Raw genomic sequence first — 21,607 nt, 5'->3', positions numbered from 1 at the left:
AAATTCTTACTGTTTGCAATTAATAAAATGTTGAAACTGCATACTGTTTGACTTAATAAAATAGAAATAAAGTATAGGAAAAAACTAGCAATAGGTACAATCCAATGCTCAACACTAAGTAAGGTAATTATTTTTTACAGTTATGTATTGCTACTTCTATGTATCTACACAAGTTCAATAAGAAAAATACTTAACACCCCAATTGAAAGGCAAAAGATTGAGTAATTTAGGAAAGAAGAAACTTGATTAGCAAATAAACTAGAAAAACTTAGCCTTCCAAATGAGATGAAAATTAAAGCATTAATAAAATGGCAATTTCCTCCTAATAAATTAGAAAAAAATTAAATATAATATGAAAGAAGGATTTTCTCATGCACTGAGAGCATAAATTTTCCACTAAGTGACCTTGAAGACTGTTTGGCAGTGGTCCATATTCTTTTACATGTAATTTCACTCTTGAGAATATATTTAAAGCTGTCAAAATTTTATTTTTGGGTGAATAATTGGACACATCTTAAATCAAGGGACTGCAAGTTCTTTTGAGAAGCCAAGCTTGAAAATTAAAATAGTTCTTGCCATATACTAATATATGTAAATTTATTTATTTACTGTTTTTTTGGGTCATACATTTTTACTACTGGAAAACATATACAAAATAGATTTGAAAAAATATAAATAAAAATAGAAATGTTAATACTTTATGCACCACAACACATTGTCTTACAACCTCTAGTGTGAAGAACCCCATTTCAAAAGTCACAGCTGGAATGTTCTGCAACTAGGAAAGTTAAATAAATCATGGCATATCCATCAGAATAAATAAGCTGGTGTTTGAAATCACAATTTTGGATAATATCTAATTTTCAGAATGTGGCTGCAATATAATTTAATAATGCCCGTGAGGAAAAATATAGTTTCTAACTGGCACACCACTATATTCCCAGGGTCTAGCTGGTAGCTTATGTTAGTTCTTCAGCAATTATGTATTGCATGAAATCAAAGCAGGATATTAACTTACATGCAGACACATATATAATTTTCTACTATTTTTTCATGACATTCATAATTCTAAAATGCTATACACATGAATGAAAATAGAGGAAAAATATAACATGGTTATCAAAATAATGGCAGTTAACAAAGAATGAAAGATAAAGTCTGAATTAGAAAGAATGTTAAACAAATTTTCCAGCCCTAAATTTTATGACACTGAAGACAAGGTAAGAGGAAGTAGTAAAAGGTTTTCATTTAGTTGAAAGTTGTCGTGAATCTGTGTATAGCCATGTCATGTTTCCTTCCAGAATGTTGGGAAAGCTTCCCTTATTTCCTGAAATTTACCTTGAAGGTAGGTGTTCTCATCCTTAGTGTTCGTAAGAATTTTCTAAGGAATTTGTTAAAAGAATAGATTCCTGAGTCCCTCCTTTTGAGATTCTGCAGATTTCACCAGTCTTGAGAAAGGATCCAGAATCTGCATTAATCAAGACCTTCCACACCACCAAACACCAACCCAGTGGTTTTCAACTTCAGAACTTGAGAATCTCATTTTGAGGTCGTGGAAAGTGAATATACTGAACTTCAGTTGCATGGTCCTTTGAGGGTTCAAATGACTCAGAATGGATGACAGTAGAGACCCGGGATAAGATCTAAGTGGAGATGTTTAAGAACCACATATTTCTAGCCAGTGTTAACATGGAACCAAAACTGTTATGGTGATGATGCACAGGTGAACTGGTGGTGGGAATTTCAAGGGGATTACACTCAAGATGATAAAGCATACATTGTATAAAAATGAAGACTGATGTAAAAAACATATAACAATTAAAGAAAGAAAGAAAAAAAGCCTCTTAAAAGCATAAGTCCGCATGAGCCATCAATAATTGAAAAGGAGACTTTTTAATTATGTGAAACTAGGTAAAACTAAACTATAAGTGACCAAGTGTGTTAAAAAGAGATTTACTTCAACAGGTAGAGCAAAGGTCTTTTCCAAAATGATGCCTAGCATGTGGGAGAGGCATTAATACCTGGAGAGTCTGTAGGTGAAATTCTGTAACAAGACTGTGAATAGTTGTTTAGCCCCACTGGGAAGCCACAGATATTATTGTAGTTGAAGAAAATATTCAGAGAGCTTAAAGACTGCATTGGGAGCAGTCAAGTGTCTCCAGAAAAAGACTTCAATAATGTTAGGAACAGCTTCCTTAACATTAGGAGTTGGTAATGATTCAATTAAGCTCAACATGCATGAAGAAGGCAGCCACGGCCGGGTCTGCAAAAGTTCATAAAGCTGAGAATTGATTCATTATTAATTTTCAAAAAAAAATTAAGTTGATAAAAAAAGGCTGTTGGAGTATGAAAGTAAAAATATGTTGCTTAAATTTGTGTTATTTTTAAATTTTTTTTTTGCAAAGTTTGAGTTGCTGAAATTTTTCTGGTTCCATGGAAATGTGATTGATTCCAGACGATCTTGGTCTGGCTCCTACAATTCTCTTTTAAAAGGGTCAGTGATAGATACCAAGTGAGGAGACTACCATGGATGACACGTGGGAGAGGGATACCACTCCCCTGAGCCATCCTCTACCTGAGAGCTATGGGGTTCTGGTTTTATGTTTTATGGGCCAGCTACTGGGCTCAGCAGTGGGATGAGACATCACGGTATGTTTTAGACTGGGCTATCCTGGCACGAGCAGATGTGTCTTCACCCTTTACATGGCTCGTTAACATTTTAGGTCTCCACCCAGGGAACTGTTTTTTATTTCATTTTTAAAAGATTTATTATTTATACATATGAGAACTGGGGTGTAGGTCAGAGGTGTGGTGGGTGAGAAGATTCATGAGAGACAGAGTGGGGAGCAGAACAGGAGGATCTACTGAAATACACTGCTGAGGGGAGCAGCAGGAAAGACAGGAGAGGTCTGCTGCACTATGTGGGTCACCTCCCTGGCTGGGGATCAAACTCATGCTGCAGTGTCTGCCACTAGCTTCATAGTGCTGCAACTTAACCCCTTACACCACCAAGTCCTCACAAGGCCCTGAAGAACCCACTGATTTTGCCCTTGGCCTCTTCTCTCAAAAGAGAAACCTGTTCCCTGCGAGTTCATAGGCTCACCTCCAATCTTGCCTCCTCACCACCTTTCCAATCCTCTGCTCCAGTCACTCAGTCTTTTTTGCTGTTGCGTGGTGGTGCTTATATGCCCTCCCTTTCTCTCATGGTAGCCACTGCTCAAAATTCCTTATCTCTGTGACTTCCTCTATCACCATATGTAAGTTATACACCCACTTTCTGCAAATTCCACCCTCCTTTTCTTGGCACTCATTACTACCTAACATCATGATATTTTCTTCACTTGTAATTTGACTATTTTCAGCTGCAGGAGACAGGACCTATACTTGATATGTCACATTCAGTGACATGTTTCCATCATATTGATGAGTGGGTGGCATGGCATACAGTGTTCACTCAATACATATTTGTTGAAAATAAATGAATGTCATTAAAAACACTAACACTAATATCAAAGCTGAATGAGAGAAAAAAAATATCCAGTAATCCTTGTGAACAACCAAAATGCTCTCTACTGGATTTAAAAAATGCATTTGGGTTTCAAAATCTATCATAAAACCCTCCCTGGTGGCACAGTGGATTAAAGAGGAGTGCTATGAAGCTATCCTCAGCCACTGCAGCACGAGTTCAATCCCCAGCCAGGGAGATTACCCACGTGGCACAGCAGACCTCTCCTTTCTCTACCGCTGCTCCCCTCAGCAGTGTATTTCAGTAGATCTGCCTGTTCTGCTCCCCAGTCTGTCTCTGGTGAGTCCTCTCACCCCTGCACCTCTGGCCTGTGCCCCAATTCTTACAGGCATAAAAAATTTTTAAAATCTTAAAAAAATTATAATTGACCATATTTTTATATCAGAAGCTTGGGGATTTATTTCCTAGTTTATCTTGATGCTAATTTAAATTTAATTTCCTGCTTGCTTTTAATCAAAAAGATGATAATGCTTGCTGATAGTTTTAACTAAGTACTCTGCAGGTTTGATTAGAGTTTTGCTTGACATACTGCGGAAATGAGTGTCCACAGGTGGCCGCATCAAAATCTGAAAGCCAAGGGTTTCCCTTGAAGGCAGAGTGCAAATCCAGCAGGGCTCCCCAGCAGGATCCATCTGTTAGGGGGCCTGGAAGAAAGAAGATGTATGGGCCCTTGTAGCAGAAGCAGTGAGCAAGTGGGAGAGCCCCATGTATTCCATTTCTCATTTGTTTGTGCAGAAGCCCAGTGAAATAAGATTGAAAGAGAAGTGTGTAATTAAACTACATTCCAGGTATGGATGACTGGCCTTCCAGGGACACTGGAGCATTACTGTCATTGGGATGGACCCCCTCACACGGTCAGGTAATTCAGCTGGCTTTGAGCAACTTATTTACTCATTAGCATTTTTGAGGACATTAAAACAGTGCTTCAAAGAAACAATGTGGTGTTTGTGTGTGTACCACTGGTCCTAATGCATAGAGGGCATCAGCATTTTATAGAAAGGGACAATTAAAGGAGTTGAAAAAATACAATATCTGAGAAAGTCTGCTTGATGCATTGAAGATGCTGAATATCATTATACTTTTTTCCTTTCTGATGTCTTCTAATAGTAAAACTTTTTGATGTAGCATATGTTTCTCGACCCTAACACTTCCCATCACCTGTAGCACAACACCTCATGTATGATAAACTGCCAAATATTTTTTGCACCAGTTTTGTCTTGAGTAGACCTTGACTCAGTGTTTCCCAAGCTAAAGAAGACATAGAAAAAAATTAATTAAGGCTGCCTTGTTTTAAAATTATCCTCAAAGACTAGAGATTTAAAGAAATATTTAGTCTGGGTTGGAAGCAAAATAGTTTTAATAAAGGTTAATAGAGTAGCGGTTGACGTAGGGAGAACCATAAAAAACAAACCTGCCAGTTCATGTATTTGTGAGAGCCCAAATCCCCAGGAATGAGAAGATTTAGCTAATCTTTCCAATCATATTCTCTCTCCTTCCCCACCCCCCATCTTCTTGGAATTATGTTATCTCTGCTCGTCTTAAAAGCTCAGAAACCTTTTGAATTGGAGCAGCATTCAAAAGGACAGTCAAGGGTCACTCGTGGAATATTAAAGGAGAGTGGATTACAGGAGAGGGAGGGAACGAGAGCAGCTGGTGTTAGGCGTAGTCATGTACAGATCCAAAGAAGAAAATGAGAGAAAAACTCTAACAGGAGCTTGTGGTGGTGGAGAGAAGTCTGCCTGAAAGCTATGAATGACAGGAAGTGGCAAGGTAGCAACATACTTTATTAGTGTCCAGACCATGCAGTTGATTTTGAACAGAAGTAGAATGGTTCCTTTAGAGAATGTACATACATAAACCTTGGAAAACTGTTTTAATCTGGGCGTACAATTCTACAGAGCTGACAGCCCTGAGAGTTAGTTCTTAAAATAATAAGATCTTAGCATTTAGAAAACAAATTCCTTCTCAAAAGATTTCAAAGTAATTCAGTTTCAAAAAGCTAAATAGTTTTGACCTTTCTTTTATCACTTATACATATCAATTCTTGTCTTTGTTTTTCAGATAAAATCAATAGTTACTTAATGAGGCCTTATTATGTGCCAAAACCTATCTGAATATTGGGAGTGGGAGAATGAGCTTAGAGGCACTGTGCAGTGGCCACTGGCTGATTTTTGTGTGTGCTAAGGGAGATGGAGAGGTAGATCATGAACTCCTTTGAAAATCTGATAAATGCTAAGTAACTTTGCCACATTAAGATCCACACACATTTATAGTTTGCCAGAAGAAATTCAGATATATACATCTGTATGCAGCTGCCTATTCTAAGCAGCATTGGTGAATTATCTGTTTAATCAGCCAAGCTATCCCATGAAACTTATCCTTTTATTACTTCCATTATCCTCTCCAGAAAATAAAGGCTTACAGAGATGTACGAATGCCTCATCCTAGGCCCTTCAGTGAGTAGGGGGTGACCTCTGGCCAGGGCACAGTCTGCGTGCCTGGGGGTCCAACTTCTCTTGCTGGCATCCCAGGCTGGAGAGCCTGTGAATACCCAGCAAGGCTGGCTAAGTCTACCTGCTGTGGGTCAAAGTGGGGCATCTCTGTGCAGGTTAGACCAGACAGCTGCCCTGTCTTTCTATTGCTACCTGACAGAATATCATCTTAATGCATTTACAGGTGTTAGAAAAATGTGACAGGTGCTCTCTCTGGCTGTGCTCACTCTCTCTCCATGAGCCATAGCTAAGGGAAGAGAAACCTGAAGGAGCTGGGAGGGTCTGACATGTTAAACAGGAGTTTGGGCCCAGAGCAGAAGGCACTAAAGAAACTGTCAGGTTTCTGACTGGATTTTTAGGAATGTTGGTCTGTCAGCAGGGGGCAGAATAGAGTTTTCTATTTATTTATGGAAATTTGAAATGATAGGGAACTTGAGTTTTTTTTAATAAAAATTATTTCCAACTGTGCATCTTTTGTCATTTAGAATGGGAAAACAGAATTAGAGACATCCATATATTGATGAATTGTCCATTTAAATGAATATTTGCCTCTGAAGAAAATTATAGAATCAGAGTATTTTGTAATAAAATTGTACTTCTGATATGCTGTGTGCATGAAATGGTACCACTCCTGAATGATGATGAAGGAACCAGGAATGAAAGCTAATTTTGTAGACCTAAGGTCAGGTACTTTTGGTAAGAGGCAGATACTTCCAGACTGAACAAGAGATCATGGATAGAGCTCCTAGGCTGAGGCTAATGGCGGGAGGGTCCTGTACTCATCAGGGGTCCCCTGAGCTCTCGGGGATGGCTGTGCTTTATTGAACTTATTCCCTAAGAAAAGTGGTAGCTTTTCTCCTCCCCAACTAAAAAACTTTTCCTTTTTAGTGTTGCTATTACATTTTTCTACTTTACAGTAGAATAGAGTAAGATAATCACTCAAAACCAAATTCATATTTCTGGAAGCAAAATATGGGGTCCTTGTATGTGTGTTTGCAGTGCCAGGCAGGTAAGAGAGCTATGGGAGTTCTTAGTTTTACATTGTGTCATTTCAGATATGATTTTTTAATATTAAAACTATCAATTGAGGATAATCTTTGCCTTTAACTTTCTTCCCTTCCTTTCTTCTCTTCTTCCCTCCCGCCCTCCCTTTCTGTTACTCAATCAAACACATTTACTCAGAGTCTATTTTGTACCAGACACAGTGCCCAGTGTTGGGAGTTCTGAGACTTGTCTGTCTGCAAAGGACTCAAATATCTCAGTTATAGAATTTAATGTTTAAGAATTTTAGAAAAGTAAATAATTAACCAATAGAAAAAAAAATATGTGATTATATTGCATCTGTGACACACTGTGAACAAATAGTTTGGACAGATCTGTGAATCTCTTTAAGTGTACTACAAATAAATGAGCTAGATGTCAGACCGATGAGAAAAGTGGATATGGTGTTAAAAAAAAGGAGTGGATACTGATCCTTCTATACCTCCCTTTGATATCCCAAAGGCAAACTCTTATAATTTAAGTGCTTCTCAGTTTGGAAACTGGTAGACTAGAGATCAGGTGTTCCCATTTGTGAGCTGTGAATGTCATCTACTTTTGTACATGATTACAAATGTTGAGATTACATATTTGTATATACATGCAAATTAATCAAGTACTTTTATGAGAATTTTTAAGATGCTACAATTTTTTTAAGGCAGAGATGGATATTCTTTTTGTAACTCCTAACTGCAACTGTACATTCAAGTCACTAAATGCAAATTCACTTTAATCTGTGTTGCCTTCGATTAAATCCTGATATTCATTTGAAATCATCAGATTATGAAGAACATGTGAGTATAGGGTATGTGTATGCAATGTCAATACTGCTCTATAACCCCATTACCAAAAGACTTGATCTAGATGAGCCTGAATTGAACTCTTATTGATGCTTTTTCACAAAGGCAGCAGAAATTGAATTGATGGTGCTATTAGGTTGTCAATACCAGTATGTCCCTTTCTTCCCAGATAAGTATATGTGAAGCATCACCCATACGGTCATTTTACCCTCTTGGGTGTAACAGAGCTGTAGAGGTTCAAGGTGATGATTTAGATGAGGTGTGCTGACCTGCACACTGGATGCTTTGTAGAAGTCCACAGAACCGGCAGAGTCCATCCTGTTTAATTGGGTATTACAATGTTATTTCAGCCTACAGGGTTGCGTTGATAAACTGTTTTGTTTATTTGTCTGCATATTTGTGTTAAGTAATAGCAATGGTTGATGCTTGATTTTTTTTTTTTAAGATTTATTTATTTGTGCATACAGAACTGGGGTACAGACCAGAGGCTCAGGGGCGGTGAGAGGCTTCACCAGAGACAGAGTGGGGAGCAGAACAGGCAGATCGACGAAGTACACTGCTGAGGGGAGCAGCGGGCGGGTCAGGAGAGGTCTGCCACGCCATGTGGTCACCTCCGGGGCAGGCGGGGATCGAACTCATGCGGAAGCGAATTTAGATTCTCAGTGCTGTGCTTTAACCCACTGCGCCACCAGGGAGGGCCCGATGCTTGATGTTTCAATCTCTAATTGGAAATGTCTCTAGACATTTAAAATGACAGTTAAAAGAATGTGGCATTGAAGATGGGACTTGGGGAGAGACAGAGACCTTAGGTGACTGGGGAGTCTGACTGGTGGTGACTTAACTGGAGTCCAACATAAAGACAAGAGAGTCTTAACTTTCCCCCCAAGTAGACATGTAAATTATGTCCTTTGACATCAAAGCAAGCAATATATTGTACAGTAGTATTTTATCCTTTCAATGTGATTGCAGCCCTTCACTTTATTTAACTACATATCTCCAGGATATAATGTTGGGCATTGATGGGGAAATAAACTGAGAATTTTGCTCAAGGCACCTCCTGACAGAGGCTCTGGTCCTGGCCCTTTATATCACTCTATAATGATCTTTTGTGCCCCTAACGCAACTTTCATCTAACTGTGACCACGATCCCTGTGATACAAATGGTCTTAAACAAATTTTATATGCACAACTATTATGTTCTTTATAACAGACAATGGTAGTACTAATGGTTAGAAATAGTTGAGAGCATACCACATCCTCAGAGCTTTGCTACCTGGTTATAATGAAAACAAGCTATGACAACAAAAGCTGTCAGTGTATTTATTAAACACAATTTTGTGAGCAAACAATTACAAAAGAGTTATTTTTTTAGGAAAAGAATGTAGACACTTTAATTTCTGGTGGTGCCAGCTCTCTGGGCTTTGCTTTTATCCCTGCTGCTATATAACCAAACATAACAAATACAACATCTATCTACCTGGTAGAGTCAAAGTAACTGAATTTCTCCATCTGTAAGCATGATGAAATCACAGTCCTTTCTCATTTTGGGTGACCTTAACATACCTGGCTTGGAGGTTTATTAGGCAGAAATGGTAAGATTCTAGAAGCAGTTGTATCTCCATATGGTCAGCAACAGGCAAAGACTGAACATGGGTAAATATGGGGATCCAGTGTTAAGTGAAACCTAGGGAACAGAACTAGCTAGATTTTTAATATTCCCTGGCTCCATGCAACGATGGGGAATGTACCCAAGCTGTTTCAACTGACTAATTTTGGCTAAAATGAGAACCTATATCTAACCTCCATTAATGTACTGATCAACAAGTCATTAATTTCACTCAATTAATGTGTATTATACTAATTAGTAAGTTTCAGAGTGATGGAGTGATGGACAATGAACAGAGATAGTAGACAGTTTGTGGTGACCAACACTGGACAGGGGTCATTAGCTTCAAATATGGAACACGGATTTTGAGTAGGGCACTGACCTCATCAAGGGTGTGAGCCCTTGGAGTTGTAAAATTTCTCTGCAAAGAGGTAGAGAAAGAGTAGATATTTCAGACTTTGCATACATGGATTAAAATCAGGACTTCCCCCTGATGAAGGGACTTGACACAGAGAAAGATATCCCTTCAAATAAAGGCAACTTCTGGGGAAGGTTTCAGCTATGAACGGCCCTAGGCCACCATGGTGACAGCTGGGAAATGACTGATTTGGTCTTAAAAGGAATACAACCATAGCAAGCCCTACAGCATATACTGCTGTTCCAAACTGAAAGTGTAGAGAGAAAAGCACAGTTCAGTTGGATGGTCATAACATGGGGAGGAGACTGGTAGAAAATGCTCCAACTGTATAATACTTTCTATCTTTATAGAACTATATGCATTAGCTATGTATTACTGTACAGATATATGGGTCAGATATCTCCATTGGTGTATATAAAGCCATGTTGGGTTGGAAACTAGGAAGAAGTACAGGTGATGCACTGTGTTATCAAGGGACCTTTATGGGTCTCCTTAAGTATCCTCATTACCTCACTTTCTAAACTCAACATGTGTTTTGAATCTTGAATACAGTGTCTTTATTTCCTCAGAATAGTCATCTTATTTATTGTGGGATAGGATTAAATAAAGGATTAAATAGGATTAAATCAGCCACACTAATCTAAAGTAGGGATCTGGGGGGAAAGGATACGAACTGAGAAAACTGAGTTGAGGAAGGAAATCCAGGCTGGGGTCAGCATTTTGCTATGAAAGTCCCCTGGGGGACACACAAGGGTTTTGTGTGTATTAAATTTTTAATTAAGTTCACTATATGCTAGCTTTTGTCTTGAGCAGTTCCTAAAAATTTGTAATTTTCTACTTTATCAAAATGATTTTTGCAGTCTAGAAATGAGATTTAAAATAAAATAATCAGTGGTGAGTGAATTACAGAACTGATAGTATCTTCTGATTTTCATTATTTTTCAAATTTTGCAACTATAATTATATGTATTTGCATCAATGGAGAACACTTATAAAAATAAGTTTTAGGCCCTACCTGGTGGCCCAGTGGGTTAAAGCACTGCACTGAGAAGCTAAAGCCACTTCCCCATGAGTTCGATTCCCGCCTGCCCCGGGGGTGACCACATGGCGTGGCAGACCTCTCCTGACCTGCCCGCTGCTCTCCTCAGCAGTGTACTTTATAGATCTGCCTGTTCTGCTCCCCACTCTGTCTCTGATGAAGCCTCTCGCCGCCCCTGAGCCTCTGGCCTGTATCCCAGTTCTGTATGTACAAATAAATAAATCTTTAAAAAAAAGTTTTAAATTTAAAAAAAGATCTTATTTTCAAAAGTCAAGTTCCATGTTCTCTTTAATTTTTTTGTAGTGGGAGGAAATACTGAATCATAAAGTATTATAATTTTTTGGTAACTTTTGATGGAAAACATTCTTCAGTGGATTAAATATCATATTGAGAGAGAACCTACTTAATAACATTTGGTAATTGACAACAGAAAGAAAACAATTGTTTCTCTTTCTGGCTTAGATTTAAAAATAAATCCTCACACTTGCAACTTCCTTTCCTCAATCCCAGGAGGGGTCTTATTATTTGTGTTTTATTTTTATCTCTTTTCAGTGAGAGAAATTAAATACAAAATATGATGCTATCTTTGAATTTTAAATTGTCTAAAGGTAATCTGTTTCCCCCTTTTTTCAAAGATGAAATATAGTGTGTTAAGGAAGAAGTCCAATACATTTTTTTCTTTATAATGAATATATTTTTTCCTATTGAGTTTTAGAAGTCTGTATGTTGAGCATAACTCTACCATATGCTGGCACTTCACAACCAAATGAAGAGCTTCTGTGGATATTTAAAGTATACCTATTTTACTTACATTTACATCAAGGTTGTTCTGATTGTCTGTTTCACAGTTGACTTCAATGTACATAAAAATACAGTTTAGAGGATTTCCCTTGAATGCTTGCTGCTGAACATGGATGGATGGTTTGTTGAGTTAATAATCTCTTCCTTTTTTTTTTAAGATTTATTTTATTTATGCATACAGAACTGGGGTACAGGCCAGAGGTGCAGGGGCAGTCAGAGGATTCACCAGAGACAGAGGTGGGTTGCAGAACAGGCAGATTAATGAAGTATATTGCTGCCGGAGCAGCGGGCAAGACGGGAGAGGTCTGCTGCACCATGTGGGTCACCTCTCTGACCTGGGGAATGAGCTCATGCTGCAGTGGTTCCTGCTGGCTTTGCAGTGCTGTGCTTTTAACTGTTGCACCACCAGGGAGGACCCTAATAATCCCTTTTTCTTTAGTTATTCTGACTATTAACATGAGAATAGTTATGCTTAAAAAAATTTTCTTTTTCAGTTATTGAGGGGCTTTAGCAAAGTAATATCTTAAGTTACCTGGTATAATTTTAAAAGCTTAGTAAATGCTCAAGTTGCATTCTCCTTCATACAGTGCCCTATAGCTGGTCTTTAAATAAAGGCTTCACAACAGAAGTACACAGGGACACCTATTATTTAAAAATTAAAAATCAGGCCTCCCCTTGTGGCACGAGGGTTTAAGGCTCAGCACTATCAAGCTATCTCCAGCCACTGAAACATGAGTTCATTTCCCAGCCAGGGGCACAGCAGACCTCTCCTGTCTCACCTGCGGCTCCCCTCAGCAGTGTATTTCAGTAGATATGCCTGTTCTGCTTCTCACTTTGTCGCTGGGATCCTCTCACTCCTCTACCCCCATACCCTTTGGTCTATACCCCTGTTCTTGTGTGCATAAGTAAATAAAAGAAAAAGTTGGAAAAATTAAAAGTTAGATATCCAGTTAACATTAGCTAACTTATATTAGTTGTAATCTAAGTGGGCACATTCCAATTTTTAAGAATCACTTGATCCAATAGATAATATAATAATAAAGTTTTTAAGATATAAACCTTCTAAGGCCAGATAATTTTGAGAACTAGTTAAGCAGAACTGAATTGGTTTCGTTCATGATAGACTTTTCTGTTGCATTTTTTTTGCGCGTGTGTGTGATAGCAAAATTTTTTTATTGTAGAATATATTTTGGAACAATTTTTCTATGAAATATGCTTTGGGAAATGCTATTTCATTCCAGTATTTTCATTTATGAGAGGTGAAAACCAAGGGTGAATGTGGTTAAGTGATTTGCTGTATTTATGTAGAGAACTAATCTTAACAGGTAAGAAGAAAACTCAGGCTTTATTTGATGCTACCTGATATTCTGTCTACTGCCCTACATTGCTGCACATATTTTACTCAACAGAGAAGTGTTTTTTCCCCTAGAGTCTGAAAGGTAGAAGATGCTGTATGCAGCATGTTCTGGGAATCAGTTATCCAGGACTTAACACCCTTCACGGTCTATAATTCAGGTCCTGGGAAGACCCATAGAAAACTAAGTCCATGAGCCTTGGGTTTTTTCACTCAGTGCCTACTGTGCAGTATAAAAAGACACTGAGCTTTGCAGATGGATCTGTAAGGGTTTAAAAGACAGTTTCACCACTTGTTGACTGTATGTCTTTGGGATAAGTCACTGAGCCTCTGTCGCAGTCTTTATCCTCAAAATGGGGTTAAACAGCTTGCATGGTTTGGGTGATATTAGATACACGTGAAGTGCCTATGTGGTAAAGGAGTTTAGTATAGGAGACTTACTTTATTCTTTAGCAAGGCCCAAAGAAATTTTAAATAATTGTTGTGTAGTTATGATATTCATATAGGATATCATGAAAGATTTGTTGGGATTTTACTAATAGAAACTACCTCTCTAGCTTCATCTTTAACATCTTGCTCTTGGGTCTCTGCTGACCTTTGTGAATGTTCCGTGTTGGGACTTGCTATGTCCTGTTCTTCCACACACTCAATACTACTCATATCTGACCAGTGACTTTCTCCTATCAGGGCTGATAAACAAATTGCTGAGAAGTTCTAACTTTGATTGTAATTGTAACCGTTTCAGATTTTCAAGGAACAAAAGTTCACCAACTCTGTTTTTTGCTTGCACTAGCTAATTCTTTTCCTGTTTGCTGCTGCAGTGGTCCTTGTACATGTTGAAATTACAACTCTATTAACATTCCTGCAAGCACCTAGGTAGGTACGTGTTGGAACATCCTTTCTTTTATCCTGGCAGAACATATTTACAGACTGTTGTCAGTTTTGGCAGGGAGAGAATGGCTTCCAAGCTGAGTGCTGCATGAAAGAAGCACTCCTTTATCACTTATAAGACTGTACTCAGTGGTTACTGCTTGTGACACATTTTCAAATGGACCCCCCAGTGACTGCAGCTGTGATTAAAAGCTGTCTGCTCTCTGCCTCACTGGGGATTTACTGTTTAACCATGTCACGCACATACATGTGGGCTACAGCTGCATCATGGAACATGTAAACGTGTTTTGTAAGGTGAAAATCAAATGAGAATTTGAAAGACAAATTCTAAATTTTCTAGGTGAAAATCACTGAGAAACACTAACTGAGAACCTAGCCATGCAGGAGGGAGTTAAAACTGATTTAAAGAAGATGAGGTAATGGTCAGTGAATATATACCATCCACCACTACATACTTTGAACACTTCAGCCAAACTGAGCATCTTAAAGATTTAAGTGCACTTGAAGTTCATATCTGCATTTCAGCTCCTCTATGTGATTTAGAATTCAGCTTGACCATTTACAAATGAGCAAGAATGAAAGACTCTTTAAGTCTACCCAAATACTCACTGCCATATTAACATGTTTGCTAACATGTCTATTAATGCATAACCACATCTGGCTTATTATAAGGGCAGTGAATATCATTTAAGCATTTGTTTACCATGAGCCTTACCTTAAAAATGATTAAGTGAGCGGAGTGGCCGCAACAACGAGTGACTCAAAGCACAAGGCATGGCCCCTTCCTTTAGATTAGAGAGAATGAATAGTCACCTTTCATAAAGTAAAAAGAATGAACTAGAATTTAACTTGGGCCTTTTAAGTGAGGAGTATACTTATGAAAGCCACGATGTAAAGCAGCATTTTCTACCCTCGCTCCCCTTTCCATTCACAGTTTCAGGAAAAACCAAACATCCCTTCTTCAATACATAGGAAAGGAATTGGGGGACTTTTTGAGAATGCTGTGCCTCCTCTCCCCTCTGCTTATGTTTCTCTACACCATCCTTCCACCACAATTTTAACTGTGCCTAGTCACAGCAGCCAAACACAGAAAATGAAATGCTAATCTATCGCCAGCAAATTTAGCCTGACAATACTGTGAATTGATCACATTGATTACATTGATTACATTTCAAATATTTACAATATGGTGAGACAAGCCTAATTTATTTTTTAAAGAGTTCATGGTGGGTATCACAGTTTCAGAGAGGGGAAACAATGGAGAAATGTTTGTGGTTGCTATCAGCAATAATCTGATGCTGACAGAGAGTAGTATTTTATTTAGTAATTAACAGTGTAAAGGGGAGAGGAGCTGTCATGTTGGTTCTTAAGCTGGGGAATGTGATGAAAGATGATATCTGCGATCTCATCCTTTCCACTTGTTTAGGATTGTCAGGATGAGAAATGTCAGCATTATGAAAGCTCGCCTCTGCTCTTGATATGATAAAACCCTTCAAAAGCCAGTCTTTCTCTCTCCCTTGTCCCCCTCCTTTCTCGCTCTCTCTCTGTACTTGCTTTTTTATTTATCCTGTTTTGTTAGATGGCAGAAATATAATTCTTTTCTTTCTTCCTATTATAAGCCACCATTTTTGTTTTATTATATGTTTCACAACCTCTAATGCCCCACTGAAAATTACCTTGTTAAATGACAGTGTTTCAAAGCCATGAATCCTTTCCACCATTCCCTCAGAGGTTTGAAACAGTCAACAGACTGTAAAGAATAAATAATAAAAAAGTATTGATTATTTTGATGACTGTGAGATTCAATTAAGTATTAATTTTGCCCTCCAGTGGACCTATCAAGGTATTCAAAAGGGAGGATTCAGCTCAGCTAAATGCGTGCTGAGTGCTTCAGCCTTAAATAGGGAGAAAATGTGTTTACCTACAGTATTTGAAGAAGAAGTGCATTGATGCACAGAGTCCAATATTTAAGTGCTGTGCAAATTAAGCCCTGGTGACAGTGACATTGTTTTCAGTGGTATGAGTATTGACTAAAGAAGTGCATTTGATGACAGCTTAAACTATTTGTATTGATTAACATTTTCATAGATTATCATGTGTCATATCAAATTCACTTTTCAGGCATGAATACATTAAAAAAAAATAACCACAGGCATACCGCAACCAATGTAATGATGGGACAAGAGAGCTTGTCGCCCCACCTGCTCCTGTGCTGGTCACCTGTTTCCTGCTCAGGAACCATTTAGGCATGAAACTGGCAATAAATAGCTCCCAGATAACGCAAAAAAAGGCACTTCTTGCTTTTCTTTTTTGTCAGCATCGATATTTGTGCCAACAATATTATGCATCTTAGTTTGCAAATGGAATAAAGACTATATTTGGATTCCTAAAATGCCCTCCTAACGAGCTGAAGATAAGAGAGATTTAAATTATTAGGGGGGAAAGTTTGTCTTTTTTGGCGGTGATTTTTTTTTTTTCTTTAATGCTATGGGCGTATGATGCTCTAGGCATCTGAATTATTGAGCACAGTTTGTAAGTATTTTTCCAGTTCCTTTAAAAATTTTTAAACTGATTTTCATATATTTTGTTGTGTATTGTTTGCTTGTAACTGTTCATTTGGTTTGGGGTCAGCTTCTGTCCCAAATGTGGGACCAAGGAAGTCAACTTCTAATGGTGCTTATAGAATTTACATAAGAAATCTCTTTTATTCCATTGAAAGCGTTTTGAGAACTCTTTTCTTTCTATCTCTTTTCTCTGCTCTCAGGACAGGGTTTAATTGTCTCTCCCCCAGGGAGAGGGCTTCTTAAAATAGCCCTCGTTCTTCCATAGGGTGCTCCTGCTTTTTTTTTGTATGATGCTGAAGTACAAGCCCAGCACTTTCTTTTTTCTTACTGCATTAAAGACAGAATAAGGTGTAAAAACATTGGCACAAAAGCACATCCCACAATTAAAGCTGTGTTGGTTAGGTTGCTTTCAAAGAAGTTTTTTTCCACCCCCCCCTCGGAAGCCTCCCGCATCTCTCACATGCTAGTTGAGCTTTAATAGGGTGGGGAGTAATGGAGAACTCCTCGGATCTGTAATAGCTCTTCACTTGACTGCAGCCAGCAATAACAGCGGGAGCAGCCAGAGATAAGAGAGAGAGGAGAGAGGGAGAGTGTGTGTGTGGAAGAGAGAAGAGAAGGGAGAGGGAGAGAGAGGACACGCACACTAAAGCTGCCACTTTTTTTCCTCCCCTTCACTCTTTTCCCCCATCCTAGGATCCAATGATAGCTGGACAAGTCAGTAAGCCCTTGCTGTCAGTGCGGAGTGAAATGAATGCGGAGTTGAGAGGTGAGGACACGGCTGCTACTTCAGACAGCGAGCTGAATGAGCCCCTGCTTGCGCCTGTGGAATCAAATGACAGCGAGGACACTCCCAGCAAGCTCTTCGGTAAGTCTGTCTAGGTATTTCATTTCAGTCCTACCATGTTGTCCGGAAGAGCAATCCACACCCCCCCCTCCCTTTTCTTCCCCCCTGTTGTTCATTCAATTTTCTTGTAAGTACTAAAAAGGAGCTTCCCGTCTTGTCTTGGAGGTGTTGAGCCACAGAAGCCGATTCCAGCTGGCTGGGAGGAGGTCCTCCAAAGTTTTCCCAACAAGGAACTTCCTCACTGCTCATTTTGACTTGTCAAATATTGTTAGCGTCCCCAGGCTAGAAATTATACATACATACATACATACATATATATATATATATATTTATAATGAGATGGTAATAATAATCAGGAAATCAGCTCCATTGTGAGAATTGGTTAACATTTATTGAATAAGTATCGAGTTGGGTTTGGGTTGTGGGTTGCTTCCTTGCCTTTTGTTAAGGGGAAGGCAAGTAAAGAGTTACTGCCTATACTAAAAAGACAACAGAAGGGAACAGCAAAATATCAATGCAAGTAATTCAGTGTCAGGTAAACAAAGGTGACTATGGGAATGACTCAGAGAAATAACGTTTTGTAATCATAATTAGAGTGAATCTCTCTTCTCCTGAAAGGGTGATGATGGAAGAAAATAGGTATTTTGCATCCCTTCTCTGTTCCTGTCCTCTTAAAAGATATTTTAGCCTCCTTCTAAATGGGTAGGCAGCCCAGGACATTTTAGGAATCTTTGTTTCATAAACAAAACAAGAACAAGCAGAGTGCCACTTCAGCAAAGACATCTGTCATTCAAACAGATGACGCTCTGTAAGCTAACTCAAGCAACTGTGATCTCTAATCAGAAAGGGGAGCGGTGGTGGTGAGGTGTGTGACTGAGTGATGGATGGTCATGGATGTCTCTGCGGGAGAAGCACTTTATGGTACGATGACGTGATGTCTTTAAAAACAGTTACTCCTAAAATACTTGCTTTTAATTATTTTCAAATGTTTATATACTTATAACATTATTCATACATGTTTATATACACAAACATACCCATATATATGAAATACAGTCTAACCTGTTTACACTTACTCATCAGGCAACTGCTTGGTCTCTAGTTAAAAACAATCTGTGTTCCTGAATTTAAAGAAAAAACATTGCATAGACTGTTTTCTTAACAAAGTCATTCATTCAGTTAAAACTAAGCTTTTTGTTTTGTTTTGTTTAACTGTTAGCAAGCATCTTTGTGAGTCTGGTAATTCTAGGCCAGTTTCAACAAAGGTATATTCCTCTGGTTTTAAATGTTCACTCCATGGAATATTAGTGGGCATTTCTGTAAAACTGTTTCAAATTTTCTACCAATAATATGCTGTTACGCATTTAAGTGTATGGGACATTCCACTTTTGAAAAATTTTGTCTAGTTACTCTTCTTTGAAAATTCTACCTCTGACATAAATTTTCTAAACCTAGGCAATAAGGTGTTAGCATTTTCATTCTAAAGAAATATTTTGTTGTAATCGTTTCTCAGCCTTTTGGCTAAGATCAAGTGAAGAAATATTTTGTTGCTGCCTAAGTTTTTGTGTGTAAAGGAAGAATTATGACCTACAACACTTGCTTCATTTTAGGGGGTTAGTAAGAGAAGTCGGGTAAAATTATAAAATAAAGGAAGGTAAAATAAGCTGCGAACTTATTGATGTTGAATGTGCTAACCCCAAGTCACTTTAACTGATAAAAACTAATCAGATGTGATTTTCACATAACTATAGGTAATGAATTATTTGTTCAACAACTTTGTATGTATTTAAAAAGTACATTTTGTAGATTTCAACTTTACTTGCATTTTTTTAGTAAACAATGTAGGGGTATTCAATTTAGCTTCTCAACAGTTATTTAGATTTTCGATGCAGAGCCACCTTTTACTAAATTACATGTGTAGAGAAAAAAGAAACTTTAAAAATTCAAGAGGATCAGAGAAACTTGAATTAAAAGTTAGTTGAAACTATAGTTTAAGAGGAATATTTATGAGGTACACTAAGGAATCATAGTATAGATTAGAAGCTAGCAGGGTTTAGAAGCCCGTCACTTTTGAATTCTCAACTTTTGGCTTTGTAAAAGCAAACCTAGCAAGATATGAGTTTTATATTTAATATTCTTTCTGTATTCACTTAGTTTTATTTAGTTTCTAGAGTGCTTTTCAGAAACAATATAAATATTTCTCAGGTTCCAATTAGGTAAAGATGAAATAAGTAGACGAACAATTTTGAAAACTTGAGAAAGAATTGGAGATTGTGTGTGTGTGTGTGTGTGTGAGAGAGAGAGAGAGAGAAAAAGAGAGAGAGAGAGAGAGAGAGAGAGAGAGAGAGAAAAGAGAACAAGAACAAGAACGCACAAGCAGAAAACACATGAAAGGAAAGCACTCAATGTTGTCTTATGATTTCCTTACCTTTTGGGTCTATTGTGCGCTCAGGTCTTATTATTACTGGAATTTAGTCTTAGGAATTCTAGTTTCTGTAAGTGACTAAAACTTCGTAGATAATTCTGTCCCAGAATTTTTAGCAATTTAGACAATGCTAATGACTAATAATTTAATGGATCTTTATTTCATTTGACATGAATATGGTCAAACTTTTTGATTTTATGTGTAGTTTTGATTATGCTCTTTGATTATGAAGAATTCTATTCTTCCTGATAAGTGAGAACATCCAGGTTTATCTCTAAACATTGATTTTTAACATGTTCTCTCAGACCATCATTCTTATAAATATACATCACCGTACTGAAAACTCTATTTCTTTCTGTAAAGAAAGGCATAGATTAGAAATTCCTGTGCATCTTGATATGTTTATCTTCATGAAGAGGCACTAACCAGCAACAGAGATGATCAGAGCTGAGTTTTTATTGTACATGAAATTTCAATATAAATGGATCTCTTCGGAGCGTATTCCCCCTTCTGCGTCTTGTTCAAATTAGCAGTCCAGAGGACAACTCTGTTTCTCTCACAGTATGGCACCTATAGCCCAAAACTGCAGGAGAAAAACTAATACTGATGCCCTCTATAGATAAACAAAGGAAATTCCAGGAAACATTGGGCCTTTTATCCCTCTCTTTAAATTGCACTTCTGCACTTAACAGCATCCAAAGGGAAACATACTGTGCAGAAGGTTTCAGTACTCTGAGCATCTCAGAATGCCAGGAAAAACCAGAAGCCATATGCCAGCCTGAATAAAAAGTTTAGAAAAGGACCCTTGTGTTTTATAAAGTAATTACATCAGAGGTAACATTTTGCTTAACTTGAACAGTCATGGAAACTAAAGTACACTTAGGAGAGATGAATCCACATTTCACTGAGAAATGTGGTTTTGTAGTTCTCTGTGATAGCATTAAGCAGTGCATTATTTATTCTTGTAGTGCCTGTGGAATAACTACCTTCTTTTCCATTTCACGACTGTATTATGCTAAACTCTGAACCTTAGAAACGTATGGTGTAGAGCAGACTTGTGAGTCCAGGGTATTATCAGAAAATCAGGCTCTGCGTGTCACTGTGTTTCAGCTGTGAGATCAAATGAGTGATGTCACACAGTCATTTAATATGTGACTAGTGGTATACACATTGGAAACCATTCTCAGCACTGGCCTTTGGCAAATAATCTCCAAGGGAAGAGGTTGCTGTGTTTCTCCAGTGACATTTATAGCACTCGTGTCAATGTGGTGCTTCATTTTTAGTTATGCCCATCAAGAATTCCCTGTTCACATTCGGTCAAGTTGGATGCTAAAATTCAAATGGTAGCATCAACAATGTGACCAGAGAAATGGCCACAGGAAGGATGAAAGTAATATACACCCCTAGAAAAATATCTGTACTAAAGTTTTTCATACAGTCTCAGTGGAAGAAGTGAGGTCGCATAAAACATGCCCTAAATATTTCCCCCCATATATATTTGAAATTTGAAAGGTGATTTATTAACAGCTTTCCTCCTGAGTTTATTTTTATTGTTTCAAGTTAAACCTCACAATTGCTTTCCGTCAAGCAACAACTTTCTTGGGTGGCTGGGCTAATCTCCGTGGCTGGCTTCTCAGCAGTATACATTGCCTGAGAATTGGACCTATGGCTCGAAAGCCTTACACTGAGATGTAAACACAAAACCATTTATAAACATTGTACTTGAAATAAAAACTGGTGGTTGGTTTCCTTTTATGATTTTGTATTTTGGGTTAAAAGAAATTGCATTCAATGATACTTGTAAAAGTG

The 21,607-nt window shown here is 38.0% G+C and overlaps 1 protein-coding gene across 2 annotated transcripts in view; it reads left to right on the top strand.

Annotated features, from left to right (window-relative positions):
* POU6F2 (POU class 6 homeobox 2) overlaps nt 1-21,607 on the top strand; it is a 491,272-nt gene that overhangs the window by 92,254 nt on the left and 377,411 nt on the right. For both annotated transcript variants that reach the window (XM_004676660.1, XM_004676659.1), the window contains exon 3: nt 17,223-17,394. In XM_004676660.1, coding sequence (XP_004676717.1) covers nt 17,229-17,394 — 166 coding nt within the window. In that variant the 5' untranslated portion in view covers nt 17,223-17,228. The remainder of the gene's footprint in view (nt 1-17,222; nt 17,395-21,607) is intronic.

The sequence above is a fragment of the Condylura cristata genome, unplaced genomic scaffold (genome assembly GCF_000260355.1).
Source record: "Condylura cristata isolate star-nosed mole 26May11 unplaced genomic scaffold, ConCri1.0 scaffold00005, whole genome shotgun sequence".
NCBI lineage: Eukaryota > Metazoa > Chordata > Mammalia > Eulipotyphla > Talpidae > Condylura > Condylura cristata.
This window is presented reverse-complemented; position numbering and strand designations above follow the sequence as displayed.